The sequence below is a fragment of the Branchiostoma floridae genome, chromosome 14, assembly GCF_000003815.2.
Source record: "Branchiostoma floridae strain S238N-H82 chromosome 14, Bfl_VNyyK, whole genome shotgun sequence".
Lineage (NCBI taxonomy): Eukaryota > Metazoa > Chordata > Leptocardii > Amphioxiformes > Branchiostomatidae > Branchiostoma > Branchiostoma floridae.
Window position 1 is genome coordinate 20670783 of NC_049992.1, and position 25506 is coordinate 20696288.

The 25506-nt window shown below is 41.1% G+C and overlaps 1 protein-coding gene across 1 annotated transcript in view; it reads left to right on the forward strand.

The window, feature by feature from the left end:
* The window catches only part of LOC118430604, a gene marked incomplete at its 5' end in the record, with an annotated part of 45657 nt that extends 20441 nt beyond the window's left edge, over nucleotides 1–25216 (forward strand). The window contains 14 exon segments of the mRNA XM_035841579.1: nucleotides 1721–1963; nucleotides 2097–2325; nucleotides 5469–5768; nucleotides 5885–6060; nucleotides 6399–6594; nucleotides 7091–7237; nucleotides 8152–8353; nucleotides 9851–10009; nucleotides 10274–10369; nucleotides 13099–13242; nucleotides 13924–14703; nucleotides 21056–21180; nucleotides 21292–21556; nucleotides 23010–25216. Of these exon segments, the coding sequence (XP_035697472.1) occupies nucleotides 1721–1963; nucleotides 2097–2325; nucleotides 5469–5768; nucleotides 5885–6060; nucleotides 6399–6594; nucleotides 7091–7237; nucleotides 8152–8353; nucleotides 9851–10009; nucleotides 10274–10369; nucleotides 13099–13242; nucleotides 13924–14703; nucleotides 21056–21180; nucleotides 21292–21556; nucleotides 23010–23254 (3307 nt within the window). The 3' untranslated portion in view covers nucleotides 23255–25216.
* Nucleotides 25217–25506: the final 290 nt, after the last annotated feature.

Genomic DNA, 25506 nt, shown 5'->3' on the forward strand with positions numbered 1-25506 from the left:
AGTTCATTGAGGCATGTGCCACAGACTTGGCCACTCACCTACGAGAGCGAGCCCCGCAGTCCATGAAAGAGATGGCAGAGATGGCTCAGCATTTCCGAGAGGCTCATAAGCGGGAGCTGGCAACCCGGGTGGACACGGTGGAAGTTAACAATCCCGGAGGTGCCCGCGTTGTCAAGAAGTGCTACAACTGTAACAGCCCGGAGCACTTGGGCAGGGCCTGCCCGCAAGTGAGACAACTGATGGGGCCGTCCCAAGCGACGTCATTATACGCCAGCAACGGAAAAGTGACAGGGTACGAGTGCGACGGAGAAGTCGAGGGAACACCGATGACTATGTTGTGCATCCATGGGGACGTGCAAAACTATCCGACCGCAAGAGTCACTATCAAGGTGGGGAGTACAACCTATGCAGTTAGGGCCAACGTGAGCCAAAACCTGCCAAGACCTGTCATCCTCGGACGTGACATCCCGAACCTGGCCAAGCTTGTACAGACAGCTCCAACGCAAAAGTTCGATCAGGAGACCACATCCGCAGGGGACTGGAGGATAGCCTCCACCAATAACGGACCAGCATTCGGTTGCCATGGAGACGGAGGAGGTCGCGGGGTTACAGGCGGGACGGGGAATACGAGCCGAGGATTCACGTATGGAGGGAGCCAGCCTGGCTTTGGCCAGCAGGATATCGTGACATGCACAACCATGGTGGCGGCCGGGGGCCGGGGAGCAGGAAACGATATGGCCCGCCTGTCCGCACTAACTACCGCCTGATCGTGAAGAACTTGTCCAGTCGCTGTAGCTGGCAGGACTTGAAGGATTACATGCGGCAAGCTGGAGAAGTTACCTTTGCTGATTTGCACAAGCAGAACAGGAATGAGGGGATTGTGGAATTTTCCACCTACCCAGACATAGAGAATGCTTGACGGGACTGAAATCTATGGTTGTAAGATCAAACTGGTGGAGTCTAAGCCTGCATGAAGCACTACCGATATGGTGAATCAGCAAGGAAAAGTACTGATGAATATGGGCTTGAGAATTGTAACTGCATGGAAAAAGGACTGATGAATACGGACACTAGAGTAGCCTTGCCTGTTAAAAAAAAAAGAAAAGAAAAGAAAAGGGTAGTTCTGAGTTATTAGACGTTTAACTTTGTTATTAGATATTCTAGGTCGCCGATGTTTCGAACGGACACTTGAACTTTAGTTTGATGGCAGTAGTTTTGTAATAGTAGTTTGTTTTGTTAATGTCTGTATACAATGCATGCCTACAGGACTCAGACTGCAACATAGGAAGTTTCTTGGAGTAGTTAATGATTGTAACGAGTGTATCAATGAAAGAAGCGGGGACAGATGTGACAGAGTCACTGTAATAGTTTTAGTCATGCCCAGGGCTAACTGCGCATGGGCAGGGATGAGGGGCTCAGGAGACGGAGAGGTTGGCAGTGTGAAGTCCTGCTATGTAGATTTAGAGGTTTCGTGGATTAAAAGAGCAACATCGGAACAACAGCGTCGGTCTATCTTGTGACAATGCCCCTTGTCTGATTTTTATTTTATGTCTCTAGGTTTGCCCAGCCTTGCTGTGGTTAGACAGTCAAGTATTTTTTTTTCATCTTATAAATATGCACATTTACTAGGTTATATAGAACAAGAATAAGAAGACTAAAGAAATGTGTGTTAAGTATGTTGCGAGGCTTCAATGATCTTTTCTTTTCAAACACATTGCAGGTCATCGCAAGACTACAGCAACGAGATGTTGGTGGTGCAAGGCGGAGACCAGCAGATTGCCGCGGCCATCACGGAGATGTACACGACAGCCCTAACAGCAGAGCTGAAGGACTGGTTAGAGTCTATCAAAGACTACCCAAAACCCTTCTCCTTTGTGTTGCGACGAGTAACCGATGTACTGAACATCCCCTCTGACTCGCTCTTCCCTGCAGGACAGGTGGACTATGGCTGCCTTGGTAAAACGTAAGTTACCCAATTGTAATTTTAGAATCGATGATTTTAAACCTGTCGTTGAAAAATGATTTCTGGATAAAATCTAAAATCTAGGATTTAAACTTGGCGACAGTGTAATCGAATTCTTATTTCTTCTTCCTAGACATCTAAAGACAGAAAAGGGGACGGGCAAAAAGTACTACATACAAACAACAACAAAGAACAGCGAGGACAGTCAACACAAAACGATGAATACAACAAGCATGGACGATTCAACAGTGACAGTCTCTGAGATTCGCTATTGCAACTTCGCCGACCGCAAAGCCCTTGAGGAAAGCATGAGTAAGAAGAGGATGTCACTTGACCGTGCAGTAACGGTGTACCTGGAAGAGGTAAAGAAACTATAATTATTCTTCAAAGCATGCCAACTAAATTACATGGATGGGAGGTAAAGAAACAAAAATATTTACAAAATCTGAAGGGAGAGCGTGTCATGTGTGGCGTGTGCACCAGAGCCCATCCATCTTCACTCATCCGAGACGGGGGCCGATACCGACTTTCAAGCACTTTTGAACCTTTGCTGACGTCAAACTTCCGGTCTGGATTTAAAACATAGACTTGAGGTCATTGCATCTTAACCCTATTCAGACCGGGCTTTTTTGGTCATCCCTGGCCGGGGGGGGGGGGGGGGGGTGGCGTGGGCTTTTGAGGCCCTCCACTTCTAAGTCTTATTATAATAACTCTTGAACGACGTGCCTTATAGAACCAAATTTTCAGGACATGATATCGATGTAATATCTGACAAGTGGGACCGTGTACCACGATCGTCAGCGCGTTGGTCTCAGGCCCGAGAGGTCCGGGTTTCAAATCCGCTTGCCGTGTCACCGATCTTGTGCCCTTGGGAAAGGCACTTTGTACGACTTTCCCCACTTAACTCAGGTGTGAATGAGTACCTAGCTGCGGCTAGTGGCAGTGACAGGCCTTTGTGGTGGTAAAAGGCCATAGGGGCATGTTCGGGCATGACGCACCCGCCATGACACATGAGTCAGGGGTAGGAGGAACCCCTTGCATCCTTGGTCGAAAGTCCTCCTAGGAGACAGAAACTCCAAACAACAAACCTGCATCTGCTGGGGCCGTCTTACACGTTGCATACAGTTGCCCCTGTAGGACTAGTGTGCCAGTGGACGAGAGGGTAAAGAAGGACGTGCACACCCCTCCTTCACCTTAAAAACCCAAGTGCAGGCCAGGCAGACGGGTCGCCTTAAAAACCCGTCTGCCTACCATTGTCTTCCGAGACAGACGGATGCCAAGAAAAAAAAAAATATTGAACGTTTGACGTTACGTTGGCGTAGGATTACGTAATTATGACGTCATCAATTTGATTATATTGGCCAGACCCATGAAAAAAGGGTATTCTCAGAAAACTTGAAGTTATACTACAAAAATGTAACAAGTGCACATAGAATAATAATGTTTGTTACGACTTTTATTGCCAATAGCAACATCGACGACGTCATAATGACGTCATAAAATGAAGTTATGCACATCTAAGATACGAGTTAGGTTCCGCCATACTATATCCACCACCTTGAATTTTTACCTTTGCCAGAATGGCTAAGGTTATGTTTTGGGCTTGTGAGTCTGTGTGTGTGTCTGTGTGTGTGTGTGTTAACAGCATAACTCAAGAAGTCTTGGATGAATCCCGATAATATTTGGTAGGTGGGTAGGGTTCGGGAAAACGAAGGTCAAGTTCGATAATGGGCCCCCTAGCGGCTTGCTAAGGTACTGCAGCGGAAACTCAATTTTTTATATCTCGTGTTCTGGACATGCTGTGGTCATGATTTATGGGTGGTAGATAGCCCACGGGGCAGAGAGTATGTGCTGTGAGTTTGGCCCCCCTAGCGGATTTTTGGTACTGCAGGCGCCGGTTTCCTTTCAAACTTTGGACGAGAATAACTCTGCAACGTGTTGACGGATCTTCATGATTTTTGGTATGTAGATAGAATGAGTGTTGACTTACATAATTGAATACTAATTATGTAAATCAGCAGCTAATTTGCATAATTAATGAGGAAAGTTTATAAATCCACTGCATTCCATGATAGGACTTTCAAACTTGTCACATATGTAGTTGAGAAGGAGAGAAATGTCAATATGATGGCCTCATTTGCATAATTAATGAGAAAATTTGAACATGTTGACGGATCATCATGTTTTTTGGTATGTAGGTAGCGTAAGTGAAGACCTACATAATGAGATACCAATTATGCAAATCAACAGATAATTTGCATAATTAATGAGGACATTTTATAAATCCACTACATTCCATGATAGGACTTTGAAACTTGTCACATATGTAGCTGAGAGGAGAGAAATGGCTATACATAATTATCATGCAAATGATGATCTCATTTGCATAATTAATGAGAAAATGTGAACGTGTTGACGGATCGTCATGATTTTTGGCATGTAGATAGCCTAAGTGAAGACTTATATAATGTGATACTTATTATGCAAATTAACAGCTAATTTGCATAATTGATGAGGAAAAGTTTATAAATCCACTGCATTCCATTATAGTACTTTCATCAAAGTTGTCACATATGTAACTGAGAAAGAGGGAAGAGAGTAAGAGGTGTATTTAAAGACTTTGAAAGAGAATAAGTCAAGAATGGATCAAAGGATCATCATGATTTTTGGTATGCTGATAGCTTAAGTTATGCTTGATACAATTTGATATCAATTAATTGTAACTTGGGATCTAATTTGCATAATCAATGCCGAAATTTTATAAACTCCAAGCATGTGATTATGAAGAAAATGAAATGAGTAACGCATTTGTCTACAGACATCATTCTACATAACAAACCTGGTTTATTTGGCAAAGGTATGTGTTCGTGGAACTCTAGTTAAAACTACTTTTTTGTAACAAATAATCACATAGGGCCATAGAAATAGACCAAATTCATTCATTTAGATGGTTTTTGATGATTAAATACCAGGTAGTTACAAAGTTTATGGGATAATACGCTTGTTATTCTTGATCTGGCCATACAGTCCGCCATCTTGGATTTTGGGCTGATGACGTCATCAAATTAGCATAGTTTATGCATATATAGTTATGAAAGATATGCTAAATATTATAAGATTTTATTTATGTAACAAATTAGCAGTAATATAGCAAATAAATGTGAAAAATACATTGTTAGAACCAAAAATTGTGATTTTTGGCAAAACTGCCTGTCAACAAACGGTTGAAAAACTTCGTAAATTGTTGCCAACAATATTTTAGGAAAACTCATCAAATTTGGTTGCTTTAGCGTAAGGCGTTCTGGCGTTATAAGACATCAAAGTTGCCGCAGGCCTCAAAAGCCCCCCCGCCCGGTCTGAATAGTGTTAAAGGGATCACCGGACAGATCGAAAGCTTGTTGGTAAGAGCTCAATTTTCGTGTTCCCTTTAAAAGTTTAATAATTAGAATTGTATCATAATGTTGATTACCGTCACAGATAAACGTACTTGATGTTTTCTTCGTAGGGTCGTATACTTAGCTCAGACTTCCTCCTGCCCGCCGGAGAGGCAGGCTGTGAAACCGCCATGTTAGCCTTCCTCCAGGGGGACAACACCGGCGTGCCAACATGGGAAGACATGACCGGGGGGAAGGAATTCACGGTCGTTTTTGACATGCCCTACGACATCCCTGGCATCGTTCAGGCACAAGACGTGCTGGAACTGAAGTTCTTCCGTCATCTGTGGTTTTCCAGTAGGAGGGGGTTCGTGCCTCATCTGTACGATGGCTACGAAAACGGAGAAAGCAATGATATTCAAAGAAAGAAGGTACCATTTACAACATCATTTTTTATTAACGTCATTATTGTCATTTGCTTTATAAATATATAATAGCATCAAGCTATATCTTCTATCATTAGGGATAAATTTGACTGATTTTGCAGGTAAGCGTGTTTGGCCTTGTGATGACGTATGAAGAAGAAACCGGTCTCTTCCATGTGGCAGATGACGACTTCAATGCCTCTAAAGCATTCCTACCAGAGTTACCAACATGGGTAAAATATCGCAGCGTAGCCAGAGCGGAGTACAAGAAATTACTCAACCACCTGGTTCAGAAACCGTGAGTAATCTCAGTTCCAATTATTTCTAACATGGGATCAGGTAGAGTTCTAAACATTGTTATTTGGGCGAGGATGGGGGTAAACCCGATGGTATAGCAATGTGTGCAGTCTAGAAGAATTCTAAAGATTGCACAGGGACGTGTCCACAGGGTTGCTAGTCTACAAGATGTGTGTGTTGTCAATTTCCAAGAAAATCTCTACAGAAGATCTTAGAACATAAAGAAACTGAAGAAAATGTTTAATCTTCTTCCATTGGAATTGGCATTGAATAAATTCATTTCAATAAAGTCAATAGAATAATTTGCTGTGTATGCAACCCGTTCTTCATATTTTACAGTGATACAGTTGGAGACGTCCCGTGTAGCATCCATTGGTCCAATGCGCATCGCTTTGACCCGACCGATGGAGGAAAGTGCATCCACTTCACTGCCGCGTCAGAAGGAGACATCTTTGTTGTGTTCGCCAGCATCCCGCAGAACCATGAGACTTGGGTGTACATACAGATATCGCCAGAGGGAGTTGTATTGTACAAGGTGTAGCGCACTCATATTTCTTAATTAAAGCACTATCAGTCAGTTATAAGTACTGATACATGGTAGTTTTAGAAAGTCGCGTTTTGTGGTTACCCACCTTCAAAGACGACTTAAAATTGCTCTGACGTTTGTATCCTGAGCGTCGCATGTTTTATTTGGAGTTCAGTCTTGGTCAATTTCGTACATTGACACACACAAAATACGCGGCTTTGCCCCTCCTGACGAGTAATTTAAGTCACTTCTCTAGCAGACTCAAGCCATTTACGGCGACAGCCTGATTGGGTACCCTAAGGTTCTTTTTTCACAGTGCTGATATTGTTTTTGCTAATTAGGAAACCGCAATTTTAGATGTTTGCTAAAAACAAATGAAAAAGTCAGAGGAACCAATACTAGTACAGAGCACATCAATATAGATAAATTTTATACGATTTCGTAGTAAAATATCCCTAAAGTACCATTGTATATTATGGCTAATATTTAGAATGCACCTGTTTAGGCATTGCGGCTCCAGACAACCCAGCTTAGGGACAACGCCGGTGGTCTTGGCTCTGCAATCCTGTACCAGTCCTACTTTGTCTGTGTGACTGAAGATGTGGAGAAAAGGACCACAGTCATTCAATACGGGAAGACGCCTGACAATGAGGTTTGTTTATAACCTGAGATGCCCTTACACATTAGGTTCCCTTTTTACGCGCTCGAACTCACTGCGTTAAATTGGTGTTCTGTGAGTGATCAGGCTGGGATGAATAAGTTTTTAACAGATTTACCTAAATAACATACTTAGACAAAAAATGCAATCATACTATTAATTAGAAAAGCAAATGAAATGGTTGATAAGAAACCCGAACAAAGAAATAAGCATAAACTACAATTGTTTACCAAAGAAGTGTGGCCATAAAGGTAGAACAGGAACGAATGTCATTGTGCCAACAGAAACGAGCTGAGTGTTCAACTCGCTTATTTTTGTGATTCTTGCCCTTCTAGTCTTTATAACTGATTTGTACAATCTAGCTTAGAGATTAAAACTACGCAATGGGCATTATAAGATACCACATATGTACACGTGTTTTTTCGTGAGATAAATTTCTCCGAAATTACTCGTTCGGGTGGCGATGCACTGCTGAAATGTCTGATACAACTTTCATTTACAGCGTATATATCTTTAAGGTTACTTTACTGGTTTAATTGCGAAGTTTCTAGACATTTGGGGGGACGGGGGTATTTAATACAAGTTTGGTCGTTTCGCCGCGGACCAGTGCCATCGCCACTTTCTATTTCTTACAATAGGGTTATATTATGGCTTGTATTATATTGAGGTTCACCTAGTCTCTACCAGGCTCCCAGGTCGCAAATATTACTCCTCGGCCAACCAACTCCTCTGGTGTGTTTTTTGTCTATTTGGCCAATTCCTACTATTTTCCAGAGACCTGGAGTGCCTGGTAGAGGCTAGGGTTCACCAGTTATGTAGGAGTTTCGGTCGGCGCTTTGACAAATATGCTCAGTTGTCCAGATTAATATACGATAATTGTTTGTTGTTTTACCAAACACTGGTAATAGGAGAGACCACATGTCTGGCTGAGTTTCACATTCACTGAGCTGGCGTCCCTTCAGTACTACTCCTTCGGCAGCGGGGAGTCTCCTGTGAAAGTCATGGGACTGTCTCTACTGGACAGGTCGGCAAAGGACTTCATCATCTGCCGAGAAGGGACGGAAATGATTAACGGGGTGTGTCAACAGAAATGTCACTCCGAGTGTACAGGTGAGTTTTATTACACAGGGCTCGAAAATACTTTTCCTCTGCATCCCTGGACTGGTGCGGGTAACATTACAAATAACATGCACCAGACACATTTTAACTGCACCACTCTGGATTTAGGAAGTATTGATCATACTAAAATTGCTCAGGAACAATTGCTATTTTCACTTTTATACTTTATAGGTGATAACAGTTAATTCAGGTAAAATCAATCCACATCCACCTGCATCATAGGACATTTATGTACTATAAAACCCAGTACATGAACTAGTGCAGGTTAGGTGCAGGTAGACACCAGAAATACTTGCACAGCTTCAATTTTACCTGCACTAACCTGGTATTTCAAGCCATGTTACATAATCTATACAGTCTTTTATATCCTGAAATTGTCTAATTGACAATATCATAGAATTTCAATAAAGTTTGATACAATACCAGAAGACGCTCCCGTCATTAAAGAGTGTAACATCAATTTAGATTGATATTTGCAACATTATTGGATTGCTTAAACTATCTTTATCATATTTGCCAAGAAGGTTTGTTTTCGTCAGCTTCCATGTGCTTTTATTTCTATCTTGTACCTTTGCGTCATTTCGGGCTTCGAAAGATACTCAACGAACTTCAGATGTAAAGAACGAATTTTCTTTGTTTTTGTTTATTTTGTTGTAATACTTTTACGTCTTACACAATATCTAAATTATTAAAAATTGGAGAGAAAACAAAACAGTAACGCAGTGAACGAACCCCGTAGTGACGCAAGCTTGACACAAGTGCGGTGGGAGCGCACCTTTACAGCACTTCTGGGCTAGAAGAACATCTGAGATAGGCCTGCAAAATGGATATCGTCCTGTACGTCCGGCATTAGGACTGGGTATCGGTACAGTGTACCGGTACAAAACCGTTTTTCTTATTGGACCGGTCCAGAAAAACCGGACCTGAAAAAATTAGGTGGACCGGATGTTGGACCTTTTAGAAAAAGAAAAAGATTATTTGATCAGGCATTCACACGTTTTGGCGCTTGCAGGTGGAAGAAATTAACAAGAGCGAAGCAGATTAGAGTTTATAGTCATTTCTACCAAGTTTTACTGTCAATTGTACAGGTGCACTTAGCGTTGTTAGATTTTAAAACGCCAGTGTGAGTCTAATACTCCACCAAGCTGATTTCTTTGTAGTAAAATGGACCATTATTATGATTCAGACTGAATCAGGTCCAGGTTCAGGTCCGGACCTGGACCTGATCCTCTGGACCTGAACCGGACCTAAAGTTTCTGTACCGGTACCCACTCCTATCCGGCATACATTTTTATAATTTTTTTGTGCAAATCTGTCTATGTCTTTGTTTTCAGCCAGTAGACAGTCTTGGATTAAAAATAAATGTGCTTATAAATGTCTATTTATCCTCCAACAGCTGGGACGGTCACAGTAGGGCTATGTGAAAATGAAAACTTGAGTATTCCGTACTTGGAGCACAAAAGAGTTTTGTTCAAATCTTGTACACAGGTTGTCGAACAAGTGGATCAAATTCCCCAATGGACTGCATCGCCTGTAAACATCTGAAGGTGCCTTATCCCTACACGGAGGGCCCACCCGACGCCTTTAAGTGTGTCGCGCAGTGTCCTAGGCATTTTGAACCTATCAATGTTTTAAAAACCTGTACATGTAAGTAAAGCATATTACAATGCTTTTGTGTCTTGGAGTTTAAAACTTTCAGGATGAATTTGGGTGTTTTGTCATTCATTGTTCTGAATAAATGTCGTAGCACACTCTTAATGCAGGCTTTGCTCATTTTGTAAAATTTCGTTTTAAAAAGTAATTAGTAGTATTATGATAAAGAATAGCAGGGTTTGCTTACTTTATCAGGTACACTGTATTCTAAAATAAAAAAAAGAACTACTGTTATCTAACACTCAAATTATTTTGCAGGTATCAAAAGGATGGAGGAGGCCCGCCCTGATGGTGTTGTGGACTGTGTGACAGAGTGTCCCCTGACGCACTTTGATGATAACAAAGTCTGCAAAAGTAAATAGACTAACTTCCCTTATTTATAGTGAATTTACCGGGCACTGCTAAGTTAAGGCATAAAGCTTAACTCTGCACATTTCAATTAAATGTAAATCTTTATGATATAATCATGCTCGTTATCATTGAAATGTACAAAGTAGCGATTTTAGGTTAGAAAAATTAATTAGTCAATTCTCAGTCAAAACTGCTTGACTGTTTGGGAAACTCCTCTTTTAATCATAGCCATAAAATGGCAATATATTTTATTCAACCAAATAGCTAAGTATTAAAGGGCAGGTATCGTCTGTTACAACAATAATCTCTTTGCCCTTTTTCTTCGGAATAATACGTTGTACGAAGGACCATAGGGACAAAACCAGTTTTAGCGGAGGAGCTGTGTGCTCACAGCGAAGGGACTGCATGCTCGGCGAAGGAGCTGTGTGCTCGGCGAACGAGCTGTGTTCTCACAGCGAAGTGGCTGCGTGCTCGGCGAAGGAGTAATAAGACTGAACATAGCTACTCATTCAGATACCGATTCGACAAAACTGAAATTTCTTAGATTCGCCCCAAAACGTCCATGCATGTCAGATATTGTTTCAAGTGATCTGTAACAACTCATTAAATGTAAATTCAAATATAGATGATATTAGAAAGTATTAAGTATTTCAACTATTAAGTGCAAACTAGATATTGGCAAACGAAACCTAGCGACAATATCATGAACTACGTCCAACTCACTAGCAGAAAACAAGTCAGGTCTTGCAAAATCCTACATTTTCACAATACCAATCAAATTTTACCGGATTTAATTAACGAGCCACAGTGGGCCTAATTGATGATTAGTAATAGGAAATGGGCTACAAAATCGGCTGCTAAACAGGACAGCACTCATCAGCAGTACAAAAGTAGCTTGCCAGACACCGGCATCAGAGTTGGTCCATTAGTTTTTAATACCTTGTAGAAAGTAAACAATAATTTTCAGTAGTCAAATGGCTTTCCATTTTTCGTCGATAGATTTTACTATGAAATTCAAGTGATTAAAACCCTCAAACACCCGAGTGGGGTCCATTTGGACCCCAGGCGTACATTTTGAAGTGCCATTTGAACATTTTTGATCTGAAGAAAAAATCCTTCCGTGACTTTGTCAGTCAATATGTCTTATACCTTCTCCTAAGTTTTCGCAAAGATTGGTACAATAATGTGGAAATTATAAAGAAAGTTTGTGTTCAGTCCCTCTGGGGTCCAAACGGACCCCAGCAAAAATGTGCAGTTTTTAAAACAAACTTTGGAGGCTAACTCCTTAACCACTTACAGTATGACTACCAAACTTTTAGACAATAATAAGAATGTAAACCTAAATCATCACAATAATTCCTGTGTCATCAACATGTAATGTGACGACATTATGGCGTCATTTGCCTAATCAGGGCGGCCATCTTGGATTTTGACCAATGACGTCATAAAATTAGCATAAATTATAAATTTTTAGTCATGAAAATTACATTTAATTTCATAGAATTCAATTGTTGTCAGAAAACAGGTGTAGTTTACCAAGAAAACCTTGTTTAAATTGAAATTGTCAAATTTTGGCAAAAATATGCCTGTTAGAATATGGTTGCCATGGCAACCCCCAAAAATGATAAACTTACTTCATTGACCAAAAACGTTTGCAAACAATATTTTGTGATAAATTACCAAGTTTCGTAGCTTTAGCTCTAGCCGTTCAGGAGTTATGCGACATAAATGTTGCTGAGGGCCTAAAAATTCCCCTATCTGGTCGGAATAGGTTTAGTGCAAAACGTGGTCCTTCTGAACTTTTGCATAAATTATGATAATGAGTTGGAATTAGCAACACCTTAACATCTCAAAATCTTCCTCTTACATTGACGAAGCAATGTATATACAATGATCGCCGATAAGAAATGGTACTGAGATTTTATGAACAAAACATTTTGGGGTCCGTTTGGACCCCACTCGGTCATTTTAGTCGCAAAAAAAGGTCGGGTGCTTGAGGGTTAAAGTGACGCACAAGTTTAACAGACATCACAGCGTTATGACCTCCGTTGCCATTAAGTAGACATATGCGGTCGGGAGAAAGACGGAGCGGGTTTTCCATTCTATTGACCCAATCAAGCGATTAACAATAAACTTATCATACAACTTTGACTGTATCCAATGATACAAGAGTGTGTATGCTACGTAAGATTTTTAGACAATAAACTAAACATACCACTTCAACCAAAGTCTTTTCATTTGCACTGGAATTGCTGCGTTACGTACTTCAAGTCACAAATTTAGTAGACACCCAGGCGTGGTGATGTCAGGGTGCCATAAAGTTGACATATAGGCAATCAAAGGTAATTTTATAGTCAAAAGGAAGTCAGGTTTTTTTTTTTTTATACACGGGGAATCCGCTAGCTCCTGTCTCCTAGAGGCGATAATTAACCCAAGCCGGACGCTCAGACCCGGGTTCTCCAGATGGCCCCCGTGGGTAGAGTGATTAGCAAGCCCTCTGCTGCGTGCACACAGCCCGGATCATTCGCTGTGAGCACACAGCTCCTTCGCCGAGCACGCAGCCCCTTTGCTGTGAGAACACAGCTCTTTCGCTGTGAGCACACAGGTACTTCGCCGAGCATACAGCCTCTTCCCTGTGAGCACACAGCTCGTTCACCGAGCACTCAGCCCTTTCGTAGTTGAAGGCCATACTCTGTAAAGAGCAGTTTTAAAGCTGACGACTTTGTTGACAGAATGCAGCAGCTTTTGTTCAGACGTCAGTAGTGAGGGGAGAAGAGTCTGCTCAGGCCCCGCTTCAGCAGACTGTGACACGTGTAAATATCAACATGGCGGACAGTGTGTGGAAGGTTGCAGTCCTGGGCAAAAGGCTGTCAGAGGTTTGTTATATCTTTACAAATAAAACATTTATTGTTAAGGTCAATTAATTACATTTTTTTCAGATAGTCCAATAAGATAAAAAATTATACAAAGTCAAGACAGTGTTCCATCTGTTGCTTGTCTATCACATGTAAATTATGACTTAAGCATGTTCCGAGCACCGGGTTTTATAACCAAAAGCTCTGCTGCAGTACCTAGGGAAGCCGCCCTGGAGGTTCCAAGATTTTTCCATAAAAACTACCAACACACCAAATCTTAAACAAACCAATTCAGCCTTCCTTGAGTTATCTTGTTGACAGGCAGACAACTAATACTAAAGGTATATACAACATCACATTGATGATAATTTGAAATAATTCAATGGAGGAAGAGTTCAAGTTATCTCCAAGCAGATTCCTTATTGGCAAAAGACAGTAACATAAACTGAGGCCTTATGCCACGGAGGAATTTGCTTGGAGATTAGAGTTCAAATGCTTGAACATCTGAACAATTTTTGTTTCTGACAGGTATTAGTATGAGCTTCTCAAATGTTTGCGGTATATATCTGACAAACGAAATATTCTCAAGGCAGCCTGAAAGAAAACACCATTTCAACTCAACATGATTGCATGACATTCTTTATTCCCGGTTCATTATTTGTCCATAAGATAATTTTGTGTTATAATTCTTCCCAATTACAGGAGAGGACGGGTCTTTTAACTGTCACCAATGTCGGTCTGGCTATGAGTGTAAGCTGGGGGACGAGAATGAAGACATCTGCCCAGCCGGCAAGTACAGTAACGAAAACAGAACAGCGTGCGAGCAGTGTCCAGCAGGAGAGTTTAGCGGCAACCCAGGAGCGGCGTCCTGTCAGAAGTGTCCGGCAGGGGAGTACAGTACAGGCGGGGGTTCAACTTCATGTTTAGACTGTCCAGCTGGGAAGTACAGTAACGACGGTAGTACAGCGTGCGAGCTGTGTGCAGCAGGAGAGTTCAGCAGCACTCCAGGAGCGGCGTCCTGTCAGAAATGTCCAGTTGGGCAGTACAGCACAGGAGAAGGGTCTACAGAATGTTTAGATTGTCCAGCTGGGAAGTACAGTAACGAAGGAAGAACAGCTTGCGCTTCGTGTGCAGCAGGAGAGTTTAGCGACACACCTGGAGCGTTGTCTTGTCAGAAATGTCCAGCCGGACAGTACAGCACAGCAGAAGGGTCAACAAAATGTGTCGTCTGTCCAGTGGGCAAGTACAGTAACGAAGGCAGGACGATGTGCAAGCCGTGTGCAGCAGGAGAGTTTAGTAACACTACCGGAGCGGAATCTTGTCTAAAGTGTCCAAGGGGGAAGTACAGCCACGAAGGCAGGACAGCTTGCCAGCCGTGTCCAATAGGAGAGTTCAGCAGCACTCCGGGAGCAGCGTCCTGTCAGAAGTGTCCAGCAGGACAAAGCAGTAAACCGGGATCATCTGACTGCAAACCACTATCAGGTGCATAAAACTAATGTGAAAATTATGTGGATTTTAAGCAAACTTCCATGAAAATGTGATACAATGCAAAATATTTTGGTTCAGCAGCATCACATTTTATAACATAAGTTGACATATAATCACATAAAATAACACGTCACATTTTTGACAGGTGGCACAGAAATTCAGCTTTATGTAAAAAAAAAATGTTATTAGTTTGTATCACATTTTTTCACATTTTTCCAAAACGGTCTGGAATAATCACACTTCCAAATGTGAAAACATATAACGTGAAATTGGCAAGGCACCTATTATGTGAAATTATGTGATTTTTCATACACGTTTTCACTTGTACGTTATGATTTTTATATGAAAGGGGCTCTTGATGCAAATAAATGCATTTCTTATACCTGGATAGTTAAGTAGAAAAAATACTTAAATCGGCACCAAACGCAATAAAATATCGCTCTACACGATACTAGATAATTTGTTTGAAAAGGCCAGCTTCTACCAGGTCTCAGTGGGAATTTAACTTCAGGTCTATCCGGTTTATGCCATAGGCCAAGGAATGGTCTTTGAATCGTCCGTGCTGAACTGCCCGGATTGTTGATCCGAATGTGACCCAAATGAAGTTCTTGACGGCGAGTACCGACAGATGCCAAAGGTGTGTACCAGAATCTGAAGGTACCGAAGGCACCAGAACGCCGGCGAAGTTAGCCAGCAAGATTGTATATCTTGCAATATGAAAGTCACTAGCAATATGTGGACTGACCTCTGCTCATTACTGACCCTCTACATGGTACTTCGAAATAAATTGAACATAATCAAACATTGCATAAACGCAAAGCAAGCTCTTCGTTCCCCATAGAGTGTAAACGAATTGAGCCGTTCCACATAGCTATAGCGAGGTCGCCCGGCATCAAAGTAAGCACTTCCTAGTTGGGGATATAGGGTCGGCCCGCAGGCAGTCGTTCTATCTTGCTGCTAGGCAAGCACACGCAGTCTCAACATATGAAATATAAAACACAACATGTTCGATAAGGTGCAGTCATTACCACGGGCGTATGCTAAAGGTCAGGTCAACCCCTTACCCATAGATTAGAAAATAGAAACATACATTCTGTGCAATGGTACCATGCTGACAAAAGTCCGTAGGTACTATACATAAATGTTCAGCGATGTTCTGAGTCAAGTTTGCTGGCAACATTAGGCAGGTGGCGTCAAAAGTCCAGTTCCAATGACAGATCGCAAAGTTCAGGGCGTCGGAGTCACATCTAACAGAGTCCGGGCGTCAAGCAGATATGACTTCTACGGTTGGGAAAGTTCATCGGCGAAAAGAAGACCGGAGAGATCAGGCTGGAGTCGGCTTGCAACAGCACGATGAACTGGGTCTGTGCTGGTCCGAGGGACAGGATTGCATGGGTGCAGTCTCAGAGGACAACCGCATGGCGGGATGGTCTCGGCACATGGCGGCGGTTTGTCGGTAGCATAGCACCGTGGTAGCGGCTGGACGGCATTGTCCACGATCAGTCGGTGTGGCGGTAGTGGTCTCTGGGCGAGTTTGGCGGCACGGTGGAACGTCGGGGCGAGGCCAGGGGGCGTCGTGGCACGGTAGCAGGGCTTGCTGGAGGTCTTGTCACCAGGCGAGTCAGGCGACATGGTAACGGGGCAAGGGATGGCAATAGGACGGGGTCCGGCCGCTCCTAAGCGTCACCACTATTACATATATAAGAGGAACGTCTTCTCTATGAAGAACGTCCACACTAAGTCGTGTCTTGTCTGAGACTGATTTAGGGAGATCCGGCTGCCCTTCTTTATTATTCCTCTCTTCTATACTAAAAAAAATTGCCTCATCATATTCTCTATCAACGTCTACTATATATTCTCTATATACTCATATCTACGTCGATGGCTACGCCCTTTATTCTTGTCCCCATGGTCGACCCCATCATCCAGTTTAGTTAAGACAGAAATGGCAGCAAGTCAGAGGGACCTTTACGTGGTTGTGAAATGCTAGAGATACATGGCTAGTTAGAGTTAACTTATTAAAGACCAAACTATTTTCCGTTAGAAGATATCGGGAGCCTTAGCTGCAAACGCTCCAATAATCCATGAATGGTGATGTGCTACAAGAGAGAGACTTCTTTCGCCTACTCGGTCTTACCCTCTCCAAAAAAAAAAAAAATTCGGGACAAGTTACAAAGAATATACATTGCCAAATCTGCAGCTATGAAAGTCTGTTCACTTCTCTAAGCCAGGCTCTTACTCCGGACATAAAACTCCATCTGTGCAAATCAACTATCGGCCCATGTATGGAATACTGCTGTCATCCCTGGGAAGTTGCCCCTAAGGGATGTCTGCAACTCCTGAAAACAGCATTTTAAGAAGAATGTGTATGCCTATTGGCAATCAGTTAGCATTTAAGCTTGACCTTCTCTCCCACAGGCGAAACGTCGCATCCCTGTCCCCTTTTTACCGGTACTTTCATAGCTTTTGCTCCTATGACCTCATACTACTTTTCCCGTCGCTGAGAACCTTTCAGCGAAACACTAGGTTCTCGCATCACTATACCGTCAAACCTGTATTAGCGGTCACCTCGGCATCGAAACCACCTGGCCTATGCAATCAATTTTGTCCCTTGGATTTTTACCGTTGACCTAAGCATTAAGAAATAGTCTATAGCGGCTACATGTACAACGCGGCCACGGTCACACGATTTCCGGTCCTGTAGATACAGAAACACTGCCTATTGCGACCGTACGGAGGCTGTATGTCACCTTTCGCCTAGTTTAGATCGTAGTTTGCGAGGATTTTGAGTTCACACATGGTCATGTTTGCGTCCCGCGTGCCTTGAACGATAGAGCGCAAGTCTTTTTCGGCGAATTTACCAACATTGCGCATCGAAATACCAATCATTTTAGGGAGATTAGACTTTGGCAGGGTCAGTTGGATTGAGACGGTCGAGACAATGAAATTTAGACGATCGAGACAATGTTACTCGGCGAGAAAGATAAGTGGGTACTGAAATAATGTGTAACTAGAAAGGCCGACATTTGCTTGAGAGCAAATACAGCATATTTCAGCCATCTCCCTCCCCATGCAACAATAGACTATTTCAAAATCACCCATTTGAGAAAATCACTTTTACTAATGACGGTTTAACCCAAAAATGAATCTTACAAAATTCCCCCGTTCAAGAATGGACTCCAGTGCACCCTATGTGAATTTGCACAATAGACCAGTCCAGAAATACTCCCACTGAAACCTTGGCCTTTTGAATAAGAAACCAAATCCAAAATTGAATTTAGCAAAAAAGGTCCCAGTGCATGAAAAGGTATAATAGACCAGTCTAAAAACACTTCCACTAAAAATTGAATTTTGAATCATCACCCGTCCAAACTGAATTTGAAAAAATCCCCCTTCCGTGTGCAAAAAATGGACTCTTCAATGTTAAGTAGAGCAGTCCAAAAATACATCCGCTAAGATAGGACTTTGACATAATCACTGAAGTCCCAAAAATAGATTTTTAAAAAAGCCAATGGATTTTTTAAAAAATCCCCCCTCCATGCAAGAATGGACTCTTCCAGCACACCCATTTAAAATTGCACCAGTCCAAAAATAACCCTACTGAAAGACTTTGACAAACTAGAAGTCACCAAAGTCCAAAATATGAATTAAAAAAAATCCCCCCTCCGTGCGAGAATAGACTCTTCCAGCACACCTTCTGTAAAACTGCAAAATAGACCTGTCCAAAAATACACCCACTGAAAGACTTCACCAGTCTGAGGATGAATTTTAAAAAAAAATGAACCCCTCCGTGTAAGAATGGACTCTTCCAGATAACACCGGACTCGCTGATTGGCTGTCACCCCCCCCCCCCCTCTTTAGGATATAGATTCAGGCTAAGTGATTGGTTACCTATCTAATTAGATTAAATAGACATATATGCCGGAAGGTGCAATCTGCAGCTGGGGTCAACGACCTTAAGGTCATCGACCCCTCTGGCTATCTGGCTATTGGAAAATGACAAAAAAATCCCCAAATATATCATTTTGACGTAGTCTATGACAAAAATTATACATGTGTCATTTGAATAAATATCTAGTGCACCATTTTACCAAAATTTAGGTCACTTGGTTTTAAAACCAGAGCACAAGAGCCAAAAGTGTACTTTTTGGTCATAAAATGGCCAAATAATCGCAAAATTAAGCATTTTGTTGTACTGTATGCCTCAACTGTTAATGAATCCATGTGCGCATATGTCTAGGGCACTCCTATACTAAATTTCAGGTCATCCGTTTCTAAAACCAAGGTACAGGAGCCAAAAGTGTCCTTTTTTGGTAAAAAAATGACCCCAAAATCGCAAAAACAAGCATTTCGTTATACTGTACACCAAAAGTGGTATTGAATTTTTATGGGGGAATTATCAAGGCACATCTGTGCCAAATTTCAGCTCATTCGGTTATAATACAAGGGTACAGGGGGCCCAAATATACAGTTTGGGTCTTAAGATGACCAAAAAACCTTAATAAAATCATTTTAAAGGCAGATATGAAAAAAATGAAAAAAAAAAACGTCTGGGGGTATTGGCCCACTCTACCCTTGTGTCAAATTTCAAGTCAATCGGTTCAGGAACAACGGAGATACCGTGTTCCGAAGATTTGACAGGAGAAAGAAAGAAGAAACATTACGAATACAATATATTTCACCATACCTATGGTATGGCTGAAATATAAATAGCTCGTGGTCAATTAATCAGCATTTTTCGATAGTGGCAATCTGTCTAGATCTATAGTGGCTATAATTTTCCATTCCCTTGAGTGGCCGATAATGTTTGACAGTACTGTTCAACTTTTTTTCGGTTTCCAAGTTCTTCTACAGCAACAATTTCTTTCACCGGACAATTTTAGTGTTTCCTCATTATTTATGTAAATTTTGATATGTTTTATCATGGCTTATGTCTAATAAAGCTCACCGTCATTAATCTTAATGATGTAAGTATGGAGTTCCTATCATTCGCCACTGAGTCCATAATTTTCTAAAGAAATATGCAAAAGAGTATTAATTTTCAAGTTTATGTTGAGTAAATAAAAAAAAAAGAAATAAAAAAGCCGCTAGAGCTGAAGGCGGTGGGGCAACTGACAGAATTCTCTTCCCCAAGAGTAATGTACCGCTGAAAAATCACAATCACAGCATGTAAAGAACATGAGTTATTAACAATGGAAGTTTAAAGACCAGAAATCTGGACGCAGGGCACGCAACCATAAAAGACTATCTCCTACCAGGATGCCAGTTGCCAAATTGACTCCTCATGTACTCTTAACATTATAAATGGCTTAGACCCTGCAGGAGATCTCTATCCGTCTGCAAGCTGGATACTAAAAAGAAAGGCTTGGTATTACAGCAGACGACAAAAAGAAATTTGCATATTAACTGACATCGAGATTTCAAAAGTCCTGTCCAAATTTTTTCAAGAAATCATTTTAAGACACAGATTAAAGACCCAGATAGTTGCTGAAAGCATAGAACCCAATGTAGTACAGTTTAGGTGTTCATAACTTGTTTTCACAAAAGAGCTGGGGCATTATGTTGTAGCAGGGCCTTCTGTTTGAAATCCTTGTTTGAACTAAAAGATCAGCCCCTGTCAGGTATGAACTACATAATTTTTTGTAACATGTAACTGTCTTCCCTAGAGCTTTGATATCTAGTAATATGGCTTGTGGTTACATTTATAGTTATATTCCAAAAGAGACCAGTGTAGTAGACTTGGACTCCTTAGGACTGTACAAATTCTATCTGGGTCAAAACACTTCCAGGCAGACCATGGCCAGCTATACTTTATAATTTTTGTAAGCTGACTTGTGAAGCTTTGCTGAATTTTTGTAGTCATACTTCAATTCCTTATCAGTTCAAGACTCCAGGCTTTTAAAAATAATGTTTTAAAGAGTAACTCCGATGCTTGCTAATCTGTATTAGCCTTCCTCCACTGAACAACATTGTGGTTGGGACCAGACTGGGAGCTTGTAGTTTAGGTTAGCCGAATTTATTGGGTAATTTTATAGTACAACCTTGGTCTTTAACTGCAGTACCTTAGGTAGCTGGTCTGAGGCACCTTATCTAACTTGGTCTTCGTTTTTTTAACTCCTACCTGCCTACCAAATGTCATCAGTATCCATCTAAGGCTACTCGAGTTATGCTGTTAAGACACACACACAAAGAGACAAACACGCCCAAAAGATAACCTTCTGGCAAAGGTAATATCCTCCTGGCGAAGGTATTAAATAACAGTCAGGCGTTACCTAGATGTTCTACAACCTTATTATCATGTTGTAACCGTGAGAATAAAACTGAAAAAAATACCATCTACCCCCAGACTGCCAGGATATCCTCGACATCGACGAGACCACGCCCAGCGGCGTGTACACGTTGGATCCACGGGACAACCTTGGCAGCTTCCAGGTCTTCTGTGATATGGACACGGACGGCGGCGGCTGGACGGTAAGTATGGCCATTAAACTACTACCGTAACATCAGATTCGGCTAAACTTGTGTACGCTATTGTGTTATGGTATATCCTAGAGTTTTAGCTTTGTTTTCTTGCTCTTGAAGTTGTTCCAGAGACGCCAAGACGGAACAGTGGACTTCTACCGGGACTGGGATGACTACAAGAACGGCTTCCCTTCCAACCTGACCGGCGAGTTCTGGCTGGGGAATGACAAATTGTACCGCCTGGCCGTGCAGAAAGACTACCAGCTCAGGGTGGATATGGAGGATTTTGAGGGGAACACGGCATACGCGACTTACAGCATGTTTGACATCTCACCTGAATCCCAGAACTACAAACTCCACATTGGGTCTTATAGCGGTAGTGCAGGTGAGGTAGTTACCGCTTGCAACATATGATCTTGAACCGATACTGTACCTAAAATGAATCATATGGTCCTGCCTCTGAATTGAATTTGAACGCGTCGCGTAGATTGGCAAAGAAAGATATGGTACACGTAGATTCATGTCTCCAAACTATTATCAATACATACATAACATGCATTGGCATAATACCGGTAGTAAGACTTATACCGGTAGATTAAAAATACTGGAACTTAAAGAGATCTACACATGCAACAATATTTATTTCTGAGCTGTGCACACTTCAGACATCTAGGTGTCCAATACATCATTTACAAAGCATCGATAACAATGCATTCGAAGACAACAGGGCCGAAAGTTTTCAGTATCTTTTTCGGAGTAGGCAGCTCGTCGTGGGACGAACACACTGTCACATTCATTGCCAAATTTATAGATCATAATTACACATGCTCACGGCACAAGACGAACATGATTCAACAACAATCTTGAATTTCTGTTGGTGACCTACAACTCATGTAAAAGTGTGAAGAACCGTTGCATAATAGCCCGGATCTACGACTGAATGGGCAAAATTGAACGTACGCAGCCATTTTCCCGCCATTTTTATATCTACGCAAGCAGTAAAGCGTTACGTCATAGCGGTTGTGACGGACAGAAGTTAAATGAAAATTCTTGACAGTATACGTCCGTTTTCTCATGACATTTTGTATGCTCATGCAGGTTTATGTTTTATGCATTTACTGACAGAAAAGGAAGGAGCACCAGAGGATGTATAAAGGTGCATAGCGGCAGTTAATTGTGCCGTGTTTCTTCCTACCGGTATTTTTTACCCCCTCCCAACCACGCGTCCGTTCGCCGTGTAATTCCGCGGCGTGTTACAATTACAATATTACGCTTTTAGCAGGACAAGAGTGGCAGAAAAGTTACACAGAAGAAGTGGCAAGGGTAACCTATAACAGCAACATGTAACTGGAGAAAATGATGCGTTGACAATTTGTCAAAACAGTATGGCTAGAGAAATCGTCGTAAATGTACCGGTATTATGATAATAGATGTTACATACATACATACATACATACATAGACATACTCTATCGAGTTATTTGCAGTATTAACAAAGTTCGGCTTTCAATGTGCATGACCTTTTTTATCAATGTTTACGGTAAAATCGCCATTTTCCATTTGCGCGTTCCAAATAGGTGAGGGGTACTTTGGGAATTGTGGAGCAGCGTTACATCGAAAGAAAACATATTTTGCATAATATCGGGATTTTGTGCTAAAGATATGCAATTGCTTATAGAAACATGGATATTGAAGTGCTACAAAATAAAAGACAAGAGATAAGCACCGTTGACAAGTCATAGCTTATTTCAGTTCGCATATCCCAAAGGATAACCTTTAAAGATAATACAAGCTACGTGAATCAAGCGTTGTTGGATCAATATATTTTCCTTGTCACAGGGGATAGCCTGTCTTTCCATGACGGGAAACCATTCAGTACCAAGGACAGAGACAACGACAACGCCTGTGCTCAGACGTTCAAAGGTGCTTGGTGGTACAATGTTTGCCACAAATCCAACCTGAACGGGCTGTACCACCTGGATCCTTTTGAGAGTTACGTTACCGGTGACGGCGTCACCTGGACGCACTGGAAGAGTAACTACTCCTTGAAGCGTTCGGAGATGAAAATCCGTCCAACTCCATAACTTTACACATCATATTGTATCGTTCATGTCAATGGAGCTGAAGTAAAATTTGTAAAAGGTTAGCTGTTAATCTCAGTATCGAGATTTTGATATTGAATGCCTATATATCTTGATGATATATATCCGTTTGTGATATACAATATTGACGGCCTTCCTTCAACAATATGACCAATAATCAACTTCTAATACTCAACTTCCATTTACTTTAAATCGTACGCTTAAAGCAAAAAAATTGAATCAGTATTTCCAATACAGAAGGATTATACTAAAATGATGTTGAAATCCATCATAACCTCTGAGATTTGTTTAAGCAAGATAAAAAAAAACTCTTATTGAATTACTTGTCTTCATAGTCCCAATTTGAAATGTTATGTTCTGGATCTGCTTTTTGGTTATTCTGTATTTTTGGAAAAAAGCGAGTCTAGGAATGGTGGTTTTGTGGTAGAAGTAGACGTCCATAGGATATGCATAGCTTTTTCTTTCTTTTTAAATTTTACTTATTATCATATCACTAGATACAGGCACACAATGTCCCTTTGGCGACAGATCAAACCAAGTTTACGTACGAACATAATCTGACAACATCCGAAAGCGAGTTTGCCTGTGAATGGATGGAAGATATCAGGTCTATTACTGGTGATTCTGTCGTAGAGGTAGACGCTGTGCCAAGTAGTTTTGCTATTTTGATATTACTCTAGAAGTACGTAATAATTACAAGTATATGGTCTGTACAGCCAAGTCGTCGGATACTGCCTGGGCCATGAAGCATTTTGACATCCTTCTAAAATACACAATTGATCTTGGTTATTGAGAATAATAAAAATAAGTCCATAATAGAAATACTTGACCCTTGCAGTAATACATATTGGCCATAATTCATAAAGCTGCAGATGAAAACCAGTTGGCTGTACAACAATGATGACGTCACATTCTTATTACCTTATGCATAATGGTTCTTTTGAGTGATCTCCAGCATCAGTATACCTCTCTTTTTATTTTCTGTCTTTTTTGGCATCATGTGTCTCTCTCCGGTAGTTTGTGTTTTCTCTGCTCCTTTATCATTATATAGTTAAGTAAAATACTGATACATCCACACACCCACACCGCTAGCACAGACTTATAGCAATATTAAATTTAGTAGGTTATGAGTACATAAACATCATAGTAGGTTGGGAGGATATAAACATCGGAGTAGAGAAACAGACATTAAAGCACATCGATACCAAGCTCAAATTTCAAGATAGCACATGTATCTTACTCATGCCCACTACATTATCCCAAGCATGCACAAATCTATCTACATATTGAGATAATGATAATGTTGATGTTCATCATTGAAACCTATATTAGAACGCAAGATGTATTTCTTTTATCAAACATATATCCGCATATATATAGGTAACTGTAAGTAAACTTAGACCCCAGTTTTTGTGCAGTCTAAAGTCTGATAATTGAAAAGAGGAAATACTACCTTTACCCTCTTCAGTTAATACCCACGCATAAACTGACCGGGTTTGAAACTTGTGCATGTAGTCAACATAAGATATCATCTTACATCCATTATAGGTTAAAGACTTTTGACTGCACGTCAATGATATCAGAGGATATATAGAAACATGCAATTTTATCAGGAAGATTAATGTCTGATGGAGATATTGAAAAGCTTTTTAAAAAATGTAGTAAGACAACGTGTCATGTGTTGTCATATTACCTTGTAACAGACAACGCACTGATTGAAGAAACGTAAGGGTTATGGTAAAGATCATGTAAAGGAAAACAGGTAGTAAATGTTGAGCAAACCAACAAAAGAAGAAGAGTGAAAGAGATTGTACGTATCGCATCTATAACAATGAAATAATTACCAGCACTGTTATATCTGCTATGTATCATTGAGACTGGAGATGTTAAGGCAAGAAGCTGAATTTTTTTTGTTGATTCTAATAAAGTAAAATTGCAACTGCTGAATAAGCTTCTGTGTTCAATAGCGTACCGGTGTCACATGTCGGATGGGTGTGTAAGTATTTGACAAAAAATAAATGAAATGGCACATCTTCCTATTGGAGTAAAATAGAATAGTGTGAATGTAATAATATACAATGAGAAGAAAGGATGTGGTGTTTAAGTATTAATGATATTAAATCATGAATTTTATATGATATATATTCACATGAAAAGAACGGTTTGCATGCAAAAAAAGATGACCGAAGTAACCATATCATTCATATCTGGGTCCGTGATACAAGACCAGGCCA